Here is a 25,430-nt window from a genome sequence, read left to right on the forward strand (position 1 = left end):
CCACGTGACACACAGCTTGTCCGTGGAGTCGATCGTGAGGGTGCCGACGTCGCCTAGGCAACGCCGCCCCCCCTCTGGCTCTGCTGCTGCTGCTGCCTCGCTCTGTGCACGCGAGGCGCCAATCCGTGACGCGGGCACTGTACGCGTTGCGTCACCGTTCACCGTGGGGGGCGGCGGGGCCTCAGCAACGTCACGTCGTGTACAGTGGCACATTAATATTGACACTTTTACTCGTGTTTATGTGCCTCGTTATTAAAGGTGAGTTTAATAATAATCATGCTGCTGCTGCTACACAATGTGTGCATTGATATATACGTACAGTTTATGTGTTTAAACGCGATTGTAGTTTATGGGCCCTTGAGGGATTTTTCGCCTCGTGTGAGGTTTTTATGCGCAACCTTAATTATTGCGCTTTTGTTAATCGTTAACATTTGGTCAGGAATAATGCACTTAAGATAAATGTTCTGGCGACGATATTTTGCAAAACAGACGATGGCAAAATTTCGATTTAAAGCTTTCGTGACTGCAAGGATTCATCTTCTTTGGTTCTCTCGGTAAAGTCACGTAGAATGAGAATAAAATAATAAATTGATAAAATAAAATAACAATAATATTCTCACGACGTTTTCGGCCACAACACAAGCGGCCTTCATCAGGTGAAGGGGACGAGACTGATGAAGGCCACTTGTGTTGTGGCCGAAACGTCGTGAGAATATTATTATTTTATTTTATCAATTTATTATTTTATCTTATTCTACGTGACTTTACCGAAATAACCAAAGAAGATGGCAAAATTGTGTATATATTGTGCGATATGTGCCACTGAAACGGCAAGAAGTCAATAACAATGACTCGTGTTGAGTGTTTAATATGCAAGCAATGGGCCCACCACAGGTTCGTTAATGTTATAATGGAAGCAGTGAAATTAATGAAAATCTTTTGCTCTGCCAATTTCATTTTAAATTACGACTCTTCAATGAGCTTTGGTTGTAGTAAGCAATATTTGAATTTGTTTAAACGACCTGTATTCTCTTACAACATGTTTTATATTCCTAGGCATTAAATGTGTACTAAAGATTCAGACTAATTGTAAATCTAATGGGACCACTTTAATCGATGTCCGTTAATATATGTAGGCGTGGTAAGGTTTTGAGACGCACTCGGCGATGTGTGAAACGCAGTCCGTGTCCTTCCTCGTCCATTTGTCTTCATTCCAACGTCAACTTTGTTCTGCCGGTCTCTCTCATTAAGGCCACATGGCCACACAGTGTCTCTTAGTTCTTGCAAGCTAAGCTGGAGTCAGTCTCTCTCATTAAGGCCACATGGCCACACTGTGTCTCTTAGTTCTTGCGAGCTAAGCTGAAGTCAGTCTCTCTCATTAAGGCCACATGGCCACACTGTCTCTTAGTTCTTGCAAGCTAAGCTGGAGTGAGTCTCTCGCATTAAGGCCACATGGCCACACTGTGTCTCTTAGTTCTTGCAAGCTGAGCTGGAGTTAGTCTCTCTCATTAAGGCCACATGGCCACACTGTGTCTCTTAGTTCTTGCCATCTAAGCTGGAGTTAGTCTCTCTCATTAAGGCCACATGGCCACACTGTATCTCTTAGTTCTTGCAAGCTAAGCTGGAGCCAGTCTGTCTCATTAAGGCCACATGGCCACACTGTGTCTCTTAGTTCTTGCAAGCTAAGCTGGAGTCAGTCTCTCTCATTAAGGCCACATGGCCACACTGTGTCTCTTAGTTTTTGCAAGCTAAGCTGGAGTCATTCTCTTTTCGACATATGTCCCACCAAATTCTGTAATAATAATGTTCCAGTTTCTCTGTTTTTTAAATATAGATTTAAATAAATCTACATTTTGAAATCCACAAATCTGGCTGCCTCCTGATGATGCTGGTTGTAATTACTGGCGAAACGTCGTACTCAGATTATTAATGTTGTGGCTTTGCTCTCTAACACACAACCGGTGTGCTGTACTAGTAACGAATTGGCATGTTCTGTTTAAGTGACAAACCTTACTAATTGGCTGTGTCGGGTGGTGGTGGGTTTACCGACACATTTTATATTTACGCGATCTTACCCAAAAAAACCTGTATTATGTAAAAATACATTTATTTTCCCCCTTTCTTTTTGGACAGTTTCAAATCTCTAACGTCTTTCAAATTGTTCTGATGTACAGTGCTACATTTCAAATTACCGTCATATTTGCAACGGGTTGTTTAAAATATATTTAAATGGTGTAGATTCACGTTTAAACTCGCTTCCAAACCGCATTCAGCATTTTCTTCTTTAGCAATCATCCGTAACCACAATTGGTACATCGGTGCATTACCCATTTGACTATGGTTTGTTGATCTTAATTTACCAATTAAAATGTTATTGAGTGTGCCAAATCCTAAAGAGTGGCGTTTGAGTCGACCTTATTTATTTCATATTCACATCTGAAACGCCTGTGCACATGAATGTTATCCAGTTACACACTCTCCTACTTGTTCATCAACTCTCTTCGTGGTGTAGATTTGATGGCTTGTATAGCAACCATAAACAAACACAACAAGTCCGGGTGACTCATGATCCATAGCATTGCGTCTCCGCAGTTGGATGACCTGAATCGTTCTGCCTCTCAAGTCGGAAAGCCACCAGAAACAGAACCTGTTCCCTGACATGCACCCGTCCCTGCTGCTCTTCCTGCACCGGCTGCGGATCATCACCATAGTCAACAAGGTGACACCACGCTATTCCCACGATGCAGCGGGTTCCGTAGCACGGGGACCGTGCCACTTGATGCTTTGTTGTCCTCTCGCTCAACCACCCAGATCCGATTCACCCACGCCAACCACTGCTGGCCAGGTTAACTATTACCTGCCACTCGCGACTCGCTTCTGGGTGTCTCTCACGCATTGTTAGAGGACGCGTCTTGTCTCGCACACACACACAAACTGAATGCACACCATCCCATTCCTCCGCACCTCACGAAACACAAGCCATCTCTCCATATAAACTAAATTTTTATTTTTTTTATTTTACCAGGTAAGGCCTAATGAGCTATGTAGCTCTTTTTCAGAAGCGACCTGGCCACAAATGATAGCTCAACAAAGTGGCTCATCACGTGGACATTTATAGAAGCAAAATACTACGAACGCTTGTTTATACATTGTGGAGGGAAAAACTGGAAAACCCGGAGAAAAATCCACGCCACCACGCTGTGAACATGCAAACTCCAAACATAAACCACATTCCCACACCACCATGCCAGAACAGATAGACCACTCGCCCAGTCAAACGGCGTCAACAATCAAGAGCCTACAATGCACAGTTGAGTTGATGGATCGCTTGTCTGTTGCGTTTAAATTGTGCCAAGTATTCGCTTGTTTGCTGGGTCATGAATCTTTCCTTTTGGGTCAGGCGTCATGTTGGTATAATGACAACATTTTAAACTATTTCCCTCGACGGAGATAATCAAATGAAGTTGTCATGTAGGCAAGCGTTTGCCAATTCACTTCGTTTTTGAGCAAACCGGGGGAATGTTAAAAAGTGAGTACAATTTGACTATTCACATTTCTGCCTTGTAGCCCTATTATACAGGCTGTTTTCAAAGTAAAATGACATGCTTTAAAAAAAATATAACACGCAATTCCTCTCGATGAAGGGTGTGCTGTCGCTGTAGTGTATTCACACAATGGTGCATGGTTCTGAACTCCCCCCCACGCCCCTCTGTGCTCGCCCGCTGCAGGTCGATGGCAGCGTGCAATTCATGCAGCAGAGGGAGCTCGGGGACGGCGTGGTGGAGATCGAGCACTCGACGAGTTGCGGCAGATGGCTGCTCATCAAATAAACGCTCAACGCCGCCAAGGTGCCGTCTACGCTCCCCACTCGCGTCCCGTTCGCGTACTCCGCGCCAATGTATATGTGTATATGTTGAACTTCTTTCGCACTGTACGTCGCCAACCGTGCTAATCGGAGGTGTGAGGGAAGGACAAAAACAAGCTCTGGAAGCGGCGCAAGACCTACGGTTACACTGACACCCTGTTGCCTTGGCGCTTTCTGACGAAACGCTTTTGTCCGCGCGGGCGTGTGTCAGTCATTGCGCCGTGCTGGCCTTAGGTGCTCGCTAACAGCACTTGTGTGAAATATCAGCGTGGAGGAGACAAAGGTGACCATGCGTGGTGCCGGTATCCCACCACCTCGTGTGCCATGGCGGCTTTTAATGAGTGCTCGCGAACAGCACTTGCCCCAACAGTCGGTTATAGGCTATACGGGTAATCTTTTGCTTTAGTTGCACACGTGCTCCGTCAGATGAAGGAGAACGTGGAAGCCACGGAGCTGGCGTTGGCATTCCCTCTGGAGCAGGCGGAACCGGGCGAGCGCTCGGGGGGATTGCCTTCACTCCTGGACAAGCAGCCCGTGATCGCCTTCCTGCCGCTCCGCAGCTACGGTTTCCGCTTCATCATTCAGGGTGCGTTGCCCGGCTACGCTCTCCCTGCATCCACCTCGCCAAAAAGAAGATGGACAAACACATTCGTAGCACCTCCTCCTATCATCCGAACCATTTCATCATTCGTCTCCTCTCAACTCTTGTTCATTTGCTCCTCCATTTACCTGCTGATGCTTGAAGCCAATGCTTAAAAACCCCCTGGAATCGAATTCCAGGGCTCTGGGTTTGTAGAGCAGTGCACTTCCCACTGCACCATCACTCCGGCATTATGCACACGTACGCTGCAGCACACAAACAAGATCAGCCCACACGGGACGTCGGTGGTTGTGAGCGTTCTTGCTTCTTCAAATGTTTCAATCTCAGCTGGCCCCTATGTGATTCTGCCATTTTGTTTTTATTCAAATGTAGAGACGAGACGTGGCTTAAATCGGTCGCTTCGAATGCATTGGTCTCTGGGAAGCCAGCCTACTTGTGCCTCCTTACGTAAAAGTGGCGAGGCTTAAAATCCCAGCAATTGTTGACCCAATTTTTGGATTAAAGCTATACAAGCTTTTAACGAAGAATACAAAAAAATTAGGTAAGAAACAAGCTTTTAAATGCACAGTTTTATCTGTAATCAAAATTTGAAAATACATTATTTTGATCCTAAAATTCATCAAATTTGATGTGCTCAATAAAAAAGGGTGGCTTTCTTTCAAATATATTCTTTGGCCTTTCGGTAAAGTCACGTAGATAGGTTCAAAGAAAATAACAAAAAATAACAAAAAACTATGACGTTTTGATCGCAACACAAGCAACCGTCATCAGTAGGAAAAAATTTAGGGGAAAGCTGCTGAGGCAGGCTGTTTTAAAGGTTTGAAATGGGTGTAGCCCAAGGGTCATAAACGAAGTGGGCGGGGCTAGTGATGTTAAAGTGAGACTAACATTGGAAGGTAGGATGGAAACATCAGCCAGTTATGACTTGAATTGGTTAATAACGTCCTTCCAATGATTTCTCAGTTTGTGCCCATCTTCTCTGTTGAAATTGTGTCTGTGTCTATAAATATGGATGGCTTCATGAACAAACCTTTGTTGATAGCCATTGGGTTTGCAAAGTACCTTCGTCTTGGAGAAATCAATTTCGTGTGAGCCCACCGCATTAAAACAATGATCAGCCACGGCCGAGGAATTGGTCCTCCCGTGTTTCAGATCTGCGTTATGTTCACGAACACGGTCCGAGACATGTCGCTTAGTTTCCCCAATGTAACTACTGCCACAGACACAGCTTAGTTTGTAGACGCCTAGGTATTGCATGTCAGGGATCACATCCTTCACAGATGGGATCAGATCACAAATTTTATGTACTGTGTTTAATCGAACCTGGATCTTCTGTTTGCTCATGATTTTGGAGATATTTTTGGTGACTCCTGCTATGTATGGCAAGGTGATGGTTTTGATTGGGTCCTCAGATGGTTCTTTCCCAACGGTTGGGGTGATAGCTTTACGGATTGCGTAGTCTGAATATCCAATCATCTTGAGAGCTTGGTGTGTGTGTTGCAGTTCACTGGCTGGGTGATGATGGTCGGAAATACATCGAGCTCTATGGTGTAGAGTTTTGATGAGGGAATTCTTCTGGGCAGGATGGTGGTGGGAGTCAGGTTTTAGATATGCATCCGTATGGGTGGCTTTCCTGTAGACAGTGTCCCATTGAGTCATCTGGTCTCCTTTTGATTAAAACATCCAAGAATGGTAACTTGCCATCCTTTTATATCTCCATGGTGAATTTGATAGCTGGGTTTATGGAATTGATGTGGTTGAGGAATTGGTTCAGAGCTGGTCGGCCATGTGGCCAGATGACGAACGTGTCTTCTACGTACCTCTTCCATAAGGAAGGACGTAGCGTGGATGCCTGGATGGCATCTGTTTCAAATTTTTCCATGAAAACATTGGCTACAACTGGAGATAAGGGAGAACCTTCAACTTGTTTGCAGAATGTTCCATTCCAGGTGAAGTGAGTGTTGGTGAGGCAGTGTCTCACCAGGGCCATTACATCAACATTCAGTCCTTGTTGGACCAAATCTTCAATGATTGCAATGGTGTCAGGCACAGGAACTTTGGTAAACAAAGAGACCACATCGAAACTAACGAGCAATCACCTGGAGATAGTTAGATGTCCTTAATTAACGATACCAGGTGTGAGCTAAGTTAAGTACAGCTGAGGTGGTCTTACCAGTGAATGGTTGTAATGTCTCAGACAGCAATCGGGCCAGTTTGTATGTGGGTGAGTCAATGGTGGAGACGATAGGACGAAGGGGTGTCCCTTATTTGTGGATTTTGAGACCTCTAATTTGCAATCTTTGGAAGAACGTTATCAACCAGGTGGGGTGTTGACTGTTGTATTAGCCGACTCTCTGTGTTGTATTGCATTATATTTGTAAGTTTACTATGCTTTCTCATGAATTCTTACCTGATAATGGTTGCTTGTGTTGCAATCAAAACGTCGTATTCCATTATTATTTTATTTTATATTCTACGTGACTTTATCGAAAGAATCAAAGAGTAATTCCTGCAGTCACGAAAGCTTCTAATCTAAAATTATTCATTTTCTACTTTTCAGTGGAGATTAAAGTGTGCATTGAAAATCTTGTCTTTTACCTCATGTTTTGTTTGTACTTGTTGCTCTCACGCTAAGGAAGAGGGAAGCACAACGGCCTCTCCGGCACCATGACGAGCGGCGATATTAGCGTTCCTTTCATTGGTCATAGGCTGGCCAGCAAAAGCTGCTACGATTGGACAAGACGTTTGCCTTCGTAGGTGGGCACCACCGTTAGTGATTTCAAAAAGGGTTGGTAGAATTTGGTAGTATCAATTATTTAAATTTCGTTAAAAACGCGAATCTGACCATGATGGGTGGCACCTGGACCGGTCTTTGAAATGAAATTTTGAATTATCACGCAAGACAAGTCTGTGTAGAAAATTTCAGCTCGTTCAGCTTCATACATCCGAAGAGATTAAGTTCAATAAAAGTGTGTAAAAAAAGTATCTGTTAATTCTGTAACCCTTTTCAACCTGCGCTTGAAATATTTAATTAGCAAGAGGGAACAATACGTTCCGAGCCATCGTTCGACATGTGATGCAGTGGGTTGACATCGCGCATACACGGCGTCATCCTTGGAGCGCTGGTGTTGGATCCGTTTCGGGCAACCCTTTCATCAATGCAGCCCATTTACCCTCGGGCAACACAACTTTACATGAGCAATGAAATCACATTCAATCATCTTTACGAGACAGTCGGTGTGCCCCCAGTACAGGCACAAAGAGGTACGGACAGAACTAATGCATAAATGCTTTCAACATAAGTTGGAGAGAGTTGAGCCTTTCAAGGAATTCGGCAATGCTTTCCCACCTGTGACTACTCCTGATGTACGACTCGAGAGAATGTAGGTTTTGCTTGCAGGCCACACACACACACACACATGAATGATGTGTTTGGTATTATCTCATGGAAAAAAACAATTGCACAAGGGCTAGGGTCATGCCCCATTCATTCTGAACGATTAAACCAAACTGACCCACGTTCACACACGAGAGCAGAGAGGTTGGCTGCAGGGTGACGCACACGAAGAACGGGTCACTGTGAAAGAGTTTGAAGGTTCCCCTTCGTACCTTCTTACTCTCCCTCCCACCCCCCTCCTTCCGGTCAGGTGATTTTGAAGTGTCGTCGTCACGCGAGGACGTGGACCGAGACAGCGCGTGGAACCAGTGGCTGCGCTCCGAGATCCCGGGGCTCTTCCTGCTGGCCCTGCACACATTTACCGTGAGTCGGCGCAGATGTGGCCTCGCGACTGGGGCTGCCACCTGTCCGCGTTTGACCCCCGGACAGTGTTCGGGTGGCAGCAGGAATTGATTTGTGCCGAGATCTGGTACCCCGGGTATGGCTATGGTTGAATTTAATCACCGTGAACTGCACAGTTTTAACAATAGACCTCGGCTTGCTGAGAAATGTGCCTGGGTTTGCTCTGTCGTAGAAATGGTGGCAGCTGTACTTGGGGCATCGGCACGTTTATTCGCGCTCCGGCTCCATTTACACCGAGAGTCACGTGCTCGTCTCGTGTGGGGAGTGGTGGTGTAGCTGTTAGGGGGCATCCATTTAGTATGTATGCATGGAGGGGGGAGGAGGGGTTAACCCAAATGCGTACGCTTGCGTATGGGGGTCTACTGACAATGTGTAAGCCGACTGCAACGGCATGAATCTGCCCATCGCAGTGACATGGGGAAGTAATTGCTTCCGACAAAGGCATTCTATGACCTTTTAAATCGTACTCAGGTTTGAGCACGGGGACAATTTGCATTCATGATCCTGAATCATGACAATTCCTTGACTCTCCGGCAGTGGTGAATCGTTCCAACCACCAGTAGGAATCGTGTATATGTGTGTACGTGTATGCACAGCTGTACCCATTGGCTTCTGTTGTGGTCATGTACGTTTATTTTTTATTTCGTGGAATATTACTTGCTGTACTCCACGCGGTGAGTTCTTTGTGTAGATAGGAATCATGTTATGTAGAGAATATAAATCTTATTCAGTACCTCTATATGTCTCCCACAGACGAGCGGGGAGACAGCAGCCAGGCGGTGAGCCGGCACTCCCAACAATCGCCCAAGATCTGCGGTTCTCTTTACATTCCGATATTTGCAGCCACTTACTGAGTGTTTTCATGTGGGGGGAAACCAGTACACTCGCAGAAAACGAACGAATGTGAGCAAGGGGGCAACGTTCTATCCCGTGCAGATGGAAAGGATTCCACAGTTGTGTTCCACTGCCTCCTGGCAAGCCAGGGTATGACTCATCCTCGATGCCCACCGGAAGGGAGATTGCACACTTGCAATTGAATTCCCTGAGATTATTTATATCATGGGGTAGGCAGTGACAAAGCCCCTGACTCACTTAACACGAACATGCGGTCCAGTGCATTGTACGTGCAAGGATACTCGCTTTCCAAAATGTATTAATGTGTGTTGTGCTTGAATCTTGACTTAAAGCTTACGTGACTGCAGGAATTAATATTCTTTGGGTCTTTCGATAAAGTCACGTAGATAGAACAATAAAATAATAAAAATAAAGTGAATACAAAATAATAATAAAAAAATATCACGACGTTTCGATCGCAACACAAGCAATCGTCATCATTTTTCTCCTGATGACGATTGCTTGTGTTGCGATCGAAACGTCGTGATATATTTTACTTTTGTATTCACTTTATTTTTATTTATTGTTCTATCTACGTGACTTTACGGAAACACCCAAAGAATATGTGTTGAACTTCTTTCGCAGTGTACGTAGCCAACCGTGCTAATCTGTGGTACATTAACACCTTGCCACAAATGCCCTGTTGCTCATGAGCCCAGCGACTCAACTGAATCAGGCGCAAGGTTTGCGTGATTAATGCTTACAAAGTGGGGTCTATAATGAACAATATGGCTGAAGCTCGAGTTCTGTTCATTTAAAACGAAACGTGTTTCTTACCAACCATACCTGGTGTTTGCACACAGATACAGATTATGGGCGATGCGTTCTACACCATTCGGAATGCGCTGTTGCAATGTGCAGCTACAGCTGCTGCAAAAATATTTGTCTCGGTTTGATCCACTGAACAATATCCACTGACCACACCGCACGCGCAACAATGATATAACTATGAACAAAAATATTAATAAATTAGGATGGTTTATTAAATATATTGCACGTAAGAAAATACAGCAATAGACGTAAAAATACATGGCAGTTTAACACGTAGGCTTTCGCGACAAATATCCATAATACAGGTTTTACGGGTTGGATCGCGTAAATATATGTGTCATTATGAGACCTTTGCCGTAGCAAGATATAGTAATAGGTTTTTACCCTTTCATCTGGCACCAAAACTGACACCTTTATACAAGGGATCATGTTTGCAATAACCACAACACAAGCAGTCAAAATGCAAACAAAAAGATACAAGTCTGATAGTGATATACACTGTCCTTGAAGTTCATTGGTCCACACCCGAGACGGCTTTTCTTAGAGCCTAGTCTCCACTGGTGTTGGACCAGATGACGCCAAAAGGCATACAACTCAAAAACAGCGCACTATCAGAGTATTGAGAGCTCGGGGTAAGAATTTACATTATGAGACCTCCTTTGCCAGTAGCAAGATATAGTAATAGGTTTTTACCCTTTTATCTGGCACCAAAACTGACACCTTTATACAAGGGATCATGTTTGCATAAAGGTGTTAGTTATGGTGCCAGATAAAAGGGTAAAAACCTATTACAATTTAAATGTGTCGTTAAACCCGCCACCACCCGACAGCCAACTAGTAAGGGTTGTCACGTAAACAGAACATGCCAATTCATCACTAGTACAGCACACCGGTGTGTGGTGTAGCCATTTCTGTGACCAGTCACAAGCTAATCACTCAGCTATTTCAATGCTAAATTCTATGCTAATTCCTTTGTCAAGGGGTGCCTCTGCGGATGTGTATACTTTAACTTAGCTATTTCAATGCTAAATTCTATGCTAATTCCTTTGTCAAGGGGTGCCTTTGCGGATGTGTATGCTTTAACTTTAACATAGCCATTTCTGTGACCAGTCACAAGCTAATCACTCAGCCATTTCAATGCTAAATTATATGCTAATTCCTTTGTCAAGGCGCTTTGTTTCTTCTCACACAGCTTAAAGGTCGTGATCTGAGCGTGGCTTTTTTCACTCCAGTGCTGTCCTCCAGACAGTCTCGTCCCTTCACCTGATGAAGGCCGCTTGTGTTGTGGCCGAAACGTCGTGAGAATATTATTGTGTTATTTTATTTTATCAATTTATTATTTTATTCTCATTCTACGTGACTTTACCAAAAGAACCAAGAATATGTTGAACTTCTTTTATACCATACGTAGCCAACCGTGCTAATCGGAGGTATTTGTTGCTGGCCATTTGGCATTTTAGGCCTTTGGGCCTTTGTGCCTGTGGTCAGCAACCGTGATTGATAAAACGTCCCATATGCATAGTGATGCTATGGCATCCACTGCATGGTGATAAATAAATTATGTATTAGCGCGTGCGTGTGCTCAACGGTGGATGTCTTGTGTTCCAGAGGAAAAGCCCTTCCCGTGCAGTGACTGCTCGTACGGAGCGACGCAGAAGTCGAAGCTCAAGAGACACGTCCTGAGCGTTCACCACGTGCCCTTCGATAGCGCGCTGGACTCGGACTGCGCCAAGAAGAGAAGGCGGCTGGCTGGGTGCCGAGACCACGGCTCAACTCTGGATTTGGAGCGCGCACGATGCTCACGGAGAACTCCCTGATGATTTATTTCATCTTGAAGATGAATCCTTGCAGTCACGAAAGCTTTTAATTGAGAGGTGGCCATGTTAGTGAGACCCCAGCCCATTAATGCAGAGGCACCTAACAGGGCAATGCAACTCAGAGAGTCGGAGATAACAGCCAAACGGCAGGAACGAATGGGAGCGCCACAGCAAGTTACGACTTTGCTTGGTTAATAACGTCCTTCCAATGATTGCTCAGCTTATACCCATCTTCTCGGTTGAAAATGTCTCCGTGTTTATTTTTCTGGATGGCTTCATGGACAAATCTTTTATGGTAGCCCGAAGGTTTGCAGAGTACCTTGGTCTCGGAAAAAATAATATCGTGCGCGCCCACTGCATTATAACAATGATCATCCACGGCAGAGGTATTGGTTCTGCCATGTTTCAAATCTGCCTTGTGTTCGCGAACACGGTCCGAGACATGTCGTTTCGTTTCCCCAATATAACTGCTGCCGCAGACACAGCTTAGTTTGTAGACGCCTGGGTATTGCATGTCAGGAATGACATCCTTCACAGGTGGGATAAAATCATGGATTTTGTGTTCTGTATTGAATCGGACCTGGATCTTGTGTTTGTTTAAGATTTTGGAAATATTTTTGGTAACACCTGCTATGTATGGCAAGGTGATGGTTTTGATTAGGCCCTCAGATGGTTGTCTCCCCATAGCTGGAGATACAGCTTTGCGGATTGTGCGGTCTGAGTATCCATTCATCTTGAGGGCTTGGTGTATGTGTAGAGGCATTAATCGGCACTGCCCATCCTGTTAGCGAGTAGCTCCCCCTTCTCTTCAACAGGGGTGGAAGCGCTATCACGCCACTGTTAATGACTATGGCCCAAGGGGCCAACGACAATCCCTGGGAAGTGGATCCTGAGACACATTTCCCGGACCTCGGGAGGGGGGACTGGGGGATGATGTCACCTTCCAGAAAGTTTTGGAAGGGAGACATGGCTAGGGCGGAGCAAGCCACGAACCAGTATATAAGCCGGACCTCTCAAGGGTCCGGCTCAGGCATCTCCAAGCCGAAGACTGTAGACCTGGGCTGAAGTTAGGACCCTGGACCCCAAGCTCCGTCGTCCTTCCAAGGGTCGGAGCTCAGTGAGGCCAGTGGTCAGGACTCGAAGACCCTGGCACGGTCGGGTCAGCATAGCCTCCCCTAGGGCCCCCAGCCGGAGGACGGGGAATTAACGGGTTCCCAGTGTTAGGGCCCGTGTAGTCCGGAGGCCATACCTCCCCAGATATCGGGTGAAGGGGCCGCTACCCCTTTGTGTTAGGGACCCTGTAAAATAGTGTTAATAAATATCGTGTTGCCTCGCAAGAAGTTCTCCGCCGATTATTTACCCACTTCATATGTGCTCCAGTTCACTGGCTAGGTGGCGCTGGTCGGAGATGCAGCGGATTATTTTTTCCACCTGAGGACGACCGCTTGTGTTGCCATAGAAACATCGTTATATGTTATTTTTTCTTTTATTTTTCTACCTACGTGACTTTACCGAAAGAACCAAAGAGTATGGATTTCTGCAGTCACAAAAGCTTCAAATCATCACCCAAATAAGATTTTGTATATGAACAACAATGACTATCTCCATTTTCCAAATGTTACCCACCAGAGATCCTTTCTGTATATACACAACAGCAAGCTAATTATAGCACCATACGTTCAGTCCCTATTCATGACACACTTGACTCCCAATCCTCATGTAAGATTGCAATATAATTTCTGCATGAGGGCCCGTCAGAAAGTGTTGAGAATGGACACTTTTTCCAAAAAACTACGTAAAATATTCTTAATTAAAAGTCCAGTATAGTACTCTTCGTGGCACTCATAAGTGAACTTCATTATTCCTCATGTTAATTATTACAATATTAACTATTTACCCAGGAAAGCCTCATTGAGTCTGAAGACTGATTTTTTTTCAGAAGTTTCTCATTGCAATGAGATATTTGGCAATTATATTAATGAGCGTTTGGCTCTGTGTGAGTAGAACCCAGAGAGACCCCCACCTTGCACATGGGGAAACAGCACAACTCTGCACAGATTCTACCCACACTCGATAAATAATTGAAACCGATCTTGATTTGAAGCTTTTGTGACTGCAGGAATCCATACTCTTTGGTTCTTTCGGTAAAGTCACTTTGGTAGAAATAAAATAAAATAAATCACGACGTTTCGATAGCAACACAAGCCATCGTCTTCAGGTGAAAATCGCGACAGCCGCGATGTCTGCTGCGAGCAGCACGATGTCTGCTGCCTTGTGAAGAGAAGCTGTTACCAGCAAGAGTTTATATAAGTTTTTGAGAACAAAGGTAGCCAAAGTAGTGCTAATGGGTTATTATAGTGTAAAGGTAATAAATAGCGTGCCATGTTAAAGGAAATGAACTTAGATTAGCATGTTGGATTATAGTGCAAAGTTAATTTGCTTCCGTGGCACATAAGAGTTCAGATTAGCATGTAGGATTAGCATATTATTTTGATAAGAGATGCATGTAAAAGTTAGTGAAAAAAATAGCAAGTTAATGTCAGTCTATGTGTAACCAAGAATAGCATATTCTTAGTTTTTTCGGTAAAGTCACGTTCAACGTGACTTTACCGAAAAAACTAAGAATATGAATTACTGCAGTCACGAAAGCTTTAAATCAAAATTCAAGAATAGCATGTTAAAGTTGATGAGAAAAGTATGTCAAAGTCAATGAGCGAAGTTAATGAGAATATCATGTTAAAGTCAATGAGAGATGAGCAAGTCGATGTCAGTCTACGTGTAATAAATAGCGTGGTATGTTAAAGTTAATGAACTTAGCATAAGAACGGCTGGCGGGAGAGAGAGAGAGAATGTGTTTTAATGAGAGAAGCATGTAAAAGTTAATGAAAAAATTAGTAAGTTAATGTCAGTCTATGTGTAACCAAGAGTGGCATGTTAAAGTTAAAGAGAAAAGCATGTAAAAGTACATGAACGAAGTCAATGAGAATATCATGTTGAAGGCAATGAGAGATGAGTAAGTCGATGCAGTCATGCCGGTGGTAGCATGTCCACGTGTGACAAAAGCAGCCGTGTTAGCGATCCAAAAGATGGCCGTGCCAACGCGTTTGGGTGCGGAGCTCGCTCCCGCTACGGAGCTCGCTCCCGTTACGGAGCTCGCTCCCGCCACGGAGCTCGCTCCCGCCACGGAGCTCGTTTCCGCCACGGAGCTCGCTCCCGCCACGGAGCTCGCTCCCGCCACAGAGCTCGCTCCCGCCACGGAGCTCCCTCCCGTTACGGAGCTCGCTCCCGCCACGGAGCTCGCTCCCGCCACGGAGCTCGCTCCCGTTACGGAGCTCGCTCCCGCCACGGAGCTCGCTGACGTCACAAAGCTCTGCCCCCCCCCCCCAAAACCATATTTCCATTTTGAAAATAAAACATGCTTCAAATCGCTTTAAACTATTGTCATTGTATTTAATGTGGCGCTGCACTCTGATGTAGGAGAAAACATTTATTAAAAAGTCTATTTAACTAAGTAGAACATGTTGTCTATATTTATTTTAAGTTGCGCATTTCGATGTGACGTCACATTTCTCAACCCCCCCCCTCGTCACAAATGTCTGACTCCCCCCCTCCCCAGGTGCGTGACGTCATTTATGGACGGCCCCCATCGCCTTAAAACGCGAACTCACGCTTGCAAACTGAAACCGCGGAACTTTTTTTGTTCGGCAGCGCGATCCTCCGCGAGATGTAATGAGTCGGCCTCGTGCTGTGAGTGAGTGTGAGTGAGACAGCATCGTCCCCCACTCCTCCTGATGTCGAGGGTAAATGGGCGAGGTTTAGGACTGACTCATGCAGCTGCAATGGCTGCTTTGTGTACGCGGTCCAGACCTCCCCAGAGACCCTGGCTGACAGAGGAGGCGTTCAGGATGGTTGAGAAAAAGCAACAGGCCCACTCTATTCGTCTACAGCATCCCACGTCAGAGAATGAGGAGGCTTACCGCAGCCTTCGGTCGGAGGTTCGGAGAGCCGTGAGGCGCTGCAAGGATGGGTGGTGGTCGCGGGTTGCTGAGGAGATGGAGTCTGCCTCAATGGCCCGCGATCACAAATCCCTATTTAACTCCATTGAAAAGTAACCTACAGCGCCACACCTATTACCATTGTAGGGGTAATCGTCACTCACCACTCTGTGGGCTGGTAGCTTCCCCTTATCGTCAATAGGGGGCGGAAGCGCTATCACGCCAGGGCTAATGTCCATGGCCCAAAAAGGGGCCAAGACAATAAATATCGTGTTGCCTCATCAGAAGTTTCTTCGTCAATTTATACCCACTACACCATCATTAGGGGAACGAAGGGTGATCCAATCTCCGACCCCCAGCGACAGGTTTGCAGATTTGCTGAGCATTTCTGTGAGGTCCTGGGGGAGGGGCAATCCCTCAGTCTGGAAAACATCATGGGACAAAGTGGGGATGACCCTGCTGAGGATGCGGTGCCTCAAATATTAGAGGAAGTCACCCTCTGTGAGTGGCTGGCTGAGGTACCATCCGTTGAGGAAGTACTGAGGGCGATCCAGAGTCTGAGAACAGGAAAGGCACCGAGCAGAGATGATCTCCAAAGCGAAATGCTGAGGGAGGGTGGCGTTTGTGCGTAGACTGCCCTACATGACATCATAACAACAGTCTGGGCCACTGGACGGGTTCCACAGGATTGGAAAGATGCCCTGGTGGTCCCCCTCTTTAAGAAGGGGGACCGCACAGACTCTAACAACTACAGGGGCATCTAACTCCTCAGTGTGCCGGGAAAGGTCCTGGCAAGGATTATTCAACATCGCCTTGCTAGGTACGCTAAGGAGAGGCTTGCGGAGCCCCAATGCGGTTTCAAGAAAGGGCGGTCCTGCAAAAATGTAATATTTTCTGTCCGTCTGCTACAGCAGAGGTGGAGGGAATTCCAATTAGACCTACATCTCTGCTTTATTGACCTGGTTAAGGCCTATGATACCATCAGTAGGCCTGGGCTCTGGGTTGTTCTTCGTGCTTTCAGAGTCCCTGACCCTCTGCTCACACTCATTAAGGACCTTCATGATGGTGAGCAGACCCGAGTAAAACTACATAGCCGGGAGTCAGAGCCATTCCCTGCGACAGGGATGTCCTCTGGCTCCAACATTCTTTAACATCTATTTCGACCACATAGTTCGTGAAGCCTTCAGTAGCTGTACCAGAGGAATTTACGTCTGGTACAGATACAATGGGAGGCTGATCACTGCCCAGGTGCGGTCAAGGGATGTCTCCCTATTGGTCAACCACATTATGTATGCCGACGACCTGGTAATTGCTGCTCATTCAGAGGAGGAGTTGGAGGCGCTGCTGCTGAAACTGGAGTGTGCCACTAAGAGGTGGGGCCTTACCATCAGCTCCACCAAAACGAAGCACCTGCCTGGGTATTTTGTGCCATCGGGCACTCTACCCCCACAACTCCCAATCGGTGATGGGGCAGTTGGGGAGAGAGTGGAGAGTTTTCCATACCTGGGCAGTGTGCTCATGATCGGCTCCGGTTTAACAGCAGAGGTCTCACTCCAAATTAGTCGAGCGGCATTATCTTTTCATCGGTTGTGTAACGTTGTGTGGAAGCTACCTGGTCTGTCGCTCCGCATGAAGCTTCGGTTCTTCTCGGCCACAGTCATTCCCTCCCTTCTCTACGCTTGCAAAACGTGGACCCCCCTAATGCAGCATCTTCACCGGTTAGAAACATTTAGGTTGGCCTGCCTACGATCAATCCTGGGTTTAACCAGGCTGGATTGTGTGAGGAGCTCACAAATCCTCGAAAGATCTGGACAAAGTCCCATCGGTGAGCTCCTCCAGCAGGCAAGGCTGTGTTGGCTGGGCCATGTAGCCCGCATGCCCAATCACCGCATGCCCAAACAGCTTTTGTTCGGCCGGATCGAGCGAGCTAAACGGGCGTGGCACGGACTAGAGAAGATATGGAGTGATGTGGTACAGGAGGATGTGGAGCTGAGTGGACTTGCAATGACTGGTACTAGCGGTGTCTCTACTGGGCAGTTGGAGGCAGTCGCCCTCCAACAACAACGGAGGGCGGAGGAGCGACGCTCAGAAAAACGAGCGGAGCGTCGGGTGGCTAAAGCTCAGCAAGTTGGCACAGTAGGGGGCACAGGTGGTGCATCAGCCAGTAATCTCAGTCATCTCAGTCAGTCGACCAGTGGCACCTGGGTCTGCCCCGTGACCTCCTGCCAGCCGGCGATCGACACTTCACGTAGCCTCAAGGTGCACATAGCCTGGCATAAGCGTCGCAGTGACGTCAGCCACTTAGTGGCGCATGGCGGTTGTTGTTTTGAGACAGTAAGAGAGTGTGAGGTCGACTCAGCCTCAGATGAGTACCTGGTGCGGTGTGTCGTAAACATCGCTACTGGGGGAGACAAAGGCCGCCGTGGAGGAGAATCCTAAAATAATAAAAGCTTTGATTATAATAAAAGCTTTGATTATAATATTATGATATTATAATAAAAGCTATACTAAAAGCTTTTTAAATTAAAAATACAAAATTTTTTGAAATAATGAAAGCTTTTATTATTTAAAAATTATTATTAAATTTTTAAATTGGCAGAATCTACACGCCATATTCTTGGTTCTTCAGGTAAAGTCACGTAGATTTGAAAATAAAAATAATTAAATTTAATTTAAAAATATAAATTATAATATTTAAACTAATAAAAGCTTTATTATTTTCAATTTATTATTTGAAATTTTAAAATACAAATAAATAAAATACGAATAATAAATTGAAAATAATAAAAGCTTTTATTATTTTATAATAAATTGAAAATAAAAGCTTTTATTATTTTCAATTTATTATTTTAATTTTATTAACAGGTCCCTGCAGGGTGGGCTGGTAGGGCAAGTCTCTGCGCTGCCTATTGCTGATTTTACACCCAACAGCACGAGATTTCACTTCGTTAAAGTATTGAAAGGGGACGGACGGACACATTAATCTATTGCAGGCTGGTACACTCAGTTTACAACTTCGTTCCTACCAGTATTATGACTTTACCGAAGGAAGCAATAATCTGGCGTGTAGATGCTGCCATCTGCTGGCCACCATTGTTGGGTGTAGATTGTGACAAAACTTTCGTGACTTCAGGAATTCATATTCTTGGTTTTTTCGGTAAAGTCACGTCCATAGGAAATAAAAAAAATATCAAATCAAATAAAAATGTGAAATTTTAAATAATAAAAGCAAAAAACCCACATTCATATTCTTGGTTCTTTCGGTAAAGTTACGGAGATAAAAAAATACAATTTTAAAATAATCAATTTAATTAAAGCTTTTAATATTATTTAAGCTTTTGTTATATTCAATTTATTATTTTAATTTTTAAATTGGCAGAATCTACACGCCACGTTGGTGGCCGGCAGGTGGCAACATCAACACGCCGAATTCTTGTTTTTTTTCGTTAAAGTCACGTAGATTTTAAATAAAAATAACATAAATTAATTTAAAAATACAAACAATAAATTGAAAATAATAAAAGCTTTCATAATTTTCATTTTTTAAATTTTATTATTATTTTCTATCTACGTGACTTTACCGAAGGAAGCAATAATACGGCGTGTAGATGCTGCCATCTGGTGGCCAACAACGTTGGCAGGTGGCAGCATCTACACGCCAGATTATTGGTCCTTTGGGTAAAATAGAAATAATAAAGAAAAGTAAAAAAATAATAATTCATGATTTAGTATTTTTTCATTTAATTCTATTATTTTCATTTTCAAATCTACGTTACTTTACCGAAAGAACCAAGAATATGGCGTGTAGATTCTGCCAGTTTAAAAAAAATACAAATTAAAATAATAAATTTAAAATAATAAAAGCTTTCATTATTTTCCATTTATCTTTTGTATTTTTAATTTAATTTTATTATTTTTATTTTCAACCTACATGGCTTTACCGAAAGAACCAAGAATATGAATCTGGATTTTGATTATTATTTTAATTTTTAAATTGGCAGCATCTACACGCCATATTCTTGGTTCTATCGGTAAAGTCACGTCGATAGAAAATAAAAAAATAAGCAAATCAAATCAAATAAAAAGTGTGAAATGGAAAATAATAAAAGCAAAAAACCCACATTCATATTCTTGGTTCTTTCGGTAAAGTCACACAGATTAAAAAAATGAAACAAAATTTTGATTTTAAAATAATAAATTGAAAATAATAAAAGCTTTTATTATTTTTTTGTATTTTAAAATTGGCAGAATCTACACGCTACATTCTTAGTTCTTTGGGTAAAGTCACGTAGATAGAAAATATAAATAATAAAAGAAAAGTAAAAATGTAAATAATATTTTAAAAAATATTTATTTTATTTTATTGTTTCCCTTCTACGTGACTTTACTGAAAGAACCAATAATATGAATCACTGCAGTCACGAAAGCTTTAAATCAAAATATAATAATAACAATTCATGATTTTCATTTAATTATTTTCTTTTTATTTTCAAATCTACGTGACTTTACCGAAAGAACCAATAATATGGCGTGTAGATTATGCCAATTTAAAAATTACAAATAAAAGTAATTTTATTATTTCCGATTTTTTTATTTAATTTATTTCATTATTTTAAAATCTACGTGACTTTACCGAAAGAACCAAGAATGTGAATCTGGATTTTTGCTTATTATTTTCAATTTATTATTATAATTTTTCAATTTGCAGAATCTACACGCCACTTTGGTGGCCGGCAGATGGCAGCATCTACACGCCATATTCTTGGTTCATCTTCTTTGGTTCTTTCGGTAAAGTCACGTAGCATGAGAATAAAATAATAAATTGAAAAAATAAAATAACACAATAAAATTCTCACGACGTTTCGGCCACAACACAAGCGGCCTTCATCAGGTGAAGGGACGAGACTGTCTGGAGGACAGTGCTGGAGCGAACAAAGCCAAGCTCAGATCGAGACCTTTAAGCTGTGTGAGAAAGAACAAAGCGCATTGACAAAGGAATTAGCATTGAATTTAGCATTGAAATGGCTGAGTGATTAGCTTGTGACTGGTCACAGATATGGCTATGTTAAAGTCAAAGCATACACATCCACAGAGGCACCCCTTGACAAAGGAATTAGCATAGAATTTAGCATTGAAATAGCTGAGTGATTAGCTTGTGACTGGTCACAGAAATGGCTATGTTAAAGTCAAAGCATACACATTCACAGAGGCACCTAGTAAAAATCAAACAGGAAAATTTAGCATTGAAATAACTAGGAGAATTTAGCATTGAAATAACTGAGTGATTAGCTTGTGACTGGTCACAGAAATGGATATGTTAAAGTCAAAGCCTACACATCTGAGATATTAATAGTAACTGGGTCAGTGTCTACTTCAAATATTGTTCAGGCTCTGGAGACTTCCAAAATTATTCGTGATGTTATACATTTGGTTCGTTTTGAGCATAATCGCGACCTTATATAATTATTACGTGATACACATGCTGAATATACGCACACAAACATCGTGTACACGTGTGTCGTGCCCTCTATTGTCCACATAGACGGCTTGTGCTGACTAGAGAACGGTCTTAACGAACAATGTCGTGACATGTATCAGCCCTTTGTCGATCCAGCGTTTTGATAGAGGCCTCCCCCACACCATGTCGTTCGTGGGAGTTGTTTAACCATACTTCACCATGCCGGTCAATGCGGGTTTGGTGAAGTGAGGAGGCCCAGAAACTTGTATATGCAGATACGAGTTTGCCTGTGCTTGCATCTGCAGAATTATATTCTCACACATCTTCAAGTGTAGTTTAATACTTCTAAAAATGCATTTATTCTTGAGGATTCCATAAAGTACTGTGGTAAAAAGAAAACAACTTGATTTGAATAAATTTCGATTTAAAGCTTTCGTGACTGCAGAGATTCATCTTCTTGGTTCTTTCGGTAAAGTCACGTAGAAGGGAAATAATAAAATAAAACAAAATAAAATAAAATTCTCACGACGTTTCGGCCACAACACAAGCAGCCGTCCTCAGGTGAAGAAACAGAACTGTCGGAAAGACAGCGCTCCAATGAATACTGCTAAGCTTCGCAGCGTATTTTAAGCTGGGTGGGAGGAGCAGAGCGCCTTGCCAAAAGAGTTTACATATCAACAGAATAATTTAGCATTGAAGTAGCTATGTTAATGTGAGATATTAGCAGGATGTTAAAGTCAGAAATTAGCATGTAACTGGGAGATTAGCATGATGTTAATGTGAGGAATTAGCATGTAACTGGTCACGGAAGTAGCTATGTTAAAGTCAGAGTTTACATATCAACAGAGGCATTTAGTATATTGACGCTAAAGAACTGCAACTACCCAACTATCATACAATAAACCGATGTGAAAGAACTAAATATAAACTACATCAATATAATCAATGTACTCAATATATTCTCCACTAAGCTGAGCTACTAACAATAAGTTATTATACATTACACTTCTATGTCGCAAAAAATATTATAATATGCCTCCAAATAATATTTTTATTATAAACTGGCATAGACAGACCACAACATTGAATTATACACTGAGTTACTATACACTACCCTATACGTTAGATTATAATAATATTAGACTTGTAATATTACACTATGTATTATTTTACCAACCCTACTGTATACCACACTGCTGTAGATTCACTATACAATTACGATACTATAAATTACCAAATAAATTATATTAAACATTACACTGAGTACTTTGTTGAACAGGGAATGCTTTGAGCTTGTGGGTTGAATCCATCTGTGTGGAGTTGTGTTATTTCCCAATATGCAAGGTGGGGTCTCTCTGGGTTCCACTCACACAAACATCTCAATGCAATGGGACCTTTATGAAAATGCAGTACTTAGACTCAATGAAGCTTTCCTGGGTAACTAGTTAACATTGTAATATTAGCATGAGAGATAATGACGTTCACTTATAAGTGCCTTTAATAGTACTATACTGTACTTTTAATGAAGACTATTTTACGTAGTTTTTTGTAAAAAAGTGTCCATTCTCAAAACTTTTTGATCGGCCCTCGTACAGAAATTATATTACAATCTTATATGGAGATTGCGAGTCAGAGTGTTGTGAATAGTGGAGTGAACGTGTAGTGCCATCATTATATTGTTGGTGTGTATATACAGAAAGGCCTATTGGGTGGGTAACATTAGGAAATTGTAGGTAGATAGTCATTGTTGTTTAGAAACAAAATATTACTTGGGTGGATAAGAGGGTAAAATCGTACATGATAGGAACTGCAATATTGTGGAGTTCTGGTATAATGAGTTGTGGTATATATGAATCTTATGTCACCTTAAGTATGCCTGTGTGAGTACACTCGTGACACGGGTGTCATGCGCGTGACCTTTGTCTTTTGTATCAGATGTGCGAGAGCAACTCCGCTGCGAGTCATGGTGGTGCTGGGAGAATTGCCTTTACCATTGATGGCACTTCACCAGCACCCGTCTCAACCCCACCTCAATCCGGTAGAGTTACAAGAGCTAAAAAACTCATCTCTTGTGACGTCTGTGGGAAAAAATTCCAGCTGGCATGGTGCCTAGAAGCCCACGTAAGAACGCATAAGGAGATCCGTGAGCAATGGTGCGGCATATGTGGACAAAGGTTTGATCAGCCAGGAAAATTCAAAAGGCATTTGAAGAGCCACAAAAAGGATTATATGATAAAGGGTGCACCAGGCTTGGTGAATAACAGCAGTTTTGCCAATGCGGTGTTGAATCCACCGTCGCCCTATGAGATGTGCTCAGTCTGCGGATTTTTAAGTCCTATTGAAATCCTGAAAACTCATGAAAGTCTTCAAGCACAGTTCTTGTACAGACCGAAGCCTGAACATGATTACACTTCGACAAAAGATAGCGGCGTTAAGATAAATGACATGAAATCCAATTTTCTTGAATGCTTTGGCCTAGTTCCACATCAACAAACTGCTTCACCAGTCAGTGAGAATAAACCATACGCTGCTCTTGATCCTATTACGAGCATGAAAGTGTTGATGGCCTTGCAGCAGAAAAAGAAGGAAAAGCGAAGTATACCTAAGCCCATTAAAATAAAGAAGACCACCACCAGCGTCACCAATTGCAGCAGTAGCAACAGCCAGAATTCGGACATCAAGAGGATGGACTGCACGGAAGCAGGAGGTTGCGTGGAGCAGAGCATCCCCAAGGTGGATGAACCCAACCTGGCACCTTTAGGTACGTCCTAGTAATGCACACACTACATTTCATTTGGATGTAATTCATAATTTCACAAATTTGTTAATGTACGCATATGTTGACCATATTTGTATGCCTGCGCTGAGGAGTCTAGAGATCTGATGTGGTGCTGCTCGGATGTTGGGTTAAACCGTGAACCGGGAACCGGGAAAATGTTCCCGGTTAAACCGGGAACATTTTTGAATGTATAGACCGAGTCATTTCCACAATGGGAATTTCCTCTTCATTGTACTAACACCTAACTTCCATGCACATTTACTCATTCTTTTGCAGGTTATTATTGTGTAATAAATGAGCTGTAATAGAATAATCTGGCTCAACCACCTCAATGTTAAATTATAGTTGTTGCTCTGCATCAACATCAACCACACGAAGAAGTGCAAAATGTTGGGGCTTCAAAATATGCCCCAAAAATGTGTTCTTCTGATATTTTGCAGGAAATCAGTATCTTGCTTTTCTACTATTTGTACGTATGTTGAACTTCTTTCGTACCATACATAGCCACCCGTGCTAATCGGAGGTATTTGTTGCTGGCCATTTGGCATTTTGGGCCTTTGGGCCTGTGGTTAGCAACCGTGATTGATAAAACGTCCCATATACATAGTGATGCAATGGCATCCACTGCATGATGATGAATAAATTATGTATTAGCACGTGCGTGTGCTCAACGGTGGATGTCTTGTGTTCCAGAGGAAAAGCCCTTCCCGTGCAGTGACTGCTCGTACGGAGCGACGCAGAAGTCGAAGCTCAAGAGACACGTCCTGAGCGTTCACCACGTGCCCTTCGATAGCGCGCTGGACTCCGACTGCCCCAAGAAGAGAAGGCGGCTGGCTGGGTGCCGAGACCACGGCTCAACTCTGGATTTGGAGCGCGCACGATGCTCACGGAGAACTCCCTGATGATTTATTTCATCCTGAGGCTGAGGTACCACATGTGGGGCGATGAACTCAAGGTTTTGTGCAGCGGACATTTCCATGATTAAATTTCGTCACGTTCACTGCTGCGAGGTTACATCTATAACCGTATATTTCTAGTCAATTGCTGTATTTTCTTGTATTCAATATATTTAATAAATTGTCCTAATTTCATAACAAAGGTTTTTGGGTTAGATCGTGTAAGCATAAATGTGTCATAACTCTCCACCACCTGACACAGCCAATTAGTAAGGAATTTGTCATGTAAACAAAACTCCACTTAGTTACTACTTCAGCCCACCGGTGTTTTGGAGAGTAAATCCACAAGATGAGTACGACGTTTCACTGGCAATTACATCCAGCATCATCGGGCGATTTGCCAGAATAGTGAAGCCATCCCCCTGCTTCCGGTCTTAAATAGAGAAAGCCGATGTCATCACTGAACCCATCAGGTGCAGAAATCAGAGGCGGGGAGGGGGATTATTGAAATTATATAATTGATTAGTAATAATTAAATTAGTATGTTTCCTCTAT

At 43.2% G+C, this 25,430-nt stretch overlaps 1 protein-coding gene across 1 annotated transcript; it reads left to right on the plus strand.

The window, feature by feature from the left end:
• Positions 1-24,270, plus strand: LOC142922642 (uncharacterized). The gene is made up of 6 exons (XM_076063463.1): positions 1-258; positions 2,593-2,719; positions 3,729-3,848; positions 4,292-4,451; positions 8,114-8,226; positions 24,256-24,270. Exons 4-6 carry the CDS (start codon positions 4,292-4,294, stop codon positions 24,268-24,270), a joined length of 288 nt encoding a protein of 95 aa, XP_075919578.1. The 5' UTR covers positions 1-258; positions 2,593-2,719; positions 3,729-3,848.
• The last annotated feature ends 1,160 nt before the right edge of the window (positions 24,271-25,430 follow it).

The sequence above is a fragment of the Petromyzon marinus genome, unplaced genomic scaffold, assembly GCF_048934315.1.
Source record: "Petromyzon marinus isolate PM22_M1 ecotype Great Lakes invasive population unplaced genomic scaffold, UKy_Petmar_22M1.pri1.0 PM_Scaffold_13, whole genome shotgun sequence".
NCBI lineage: Eukaryota > Metazoa > Chordata > Hyperoartia > Petromyzontiformes > Petromyzontidae > Petromyzon > Petromyzon marinus.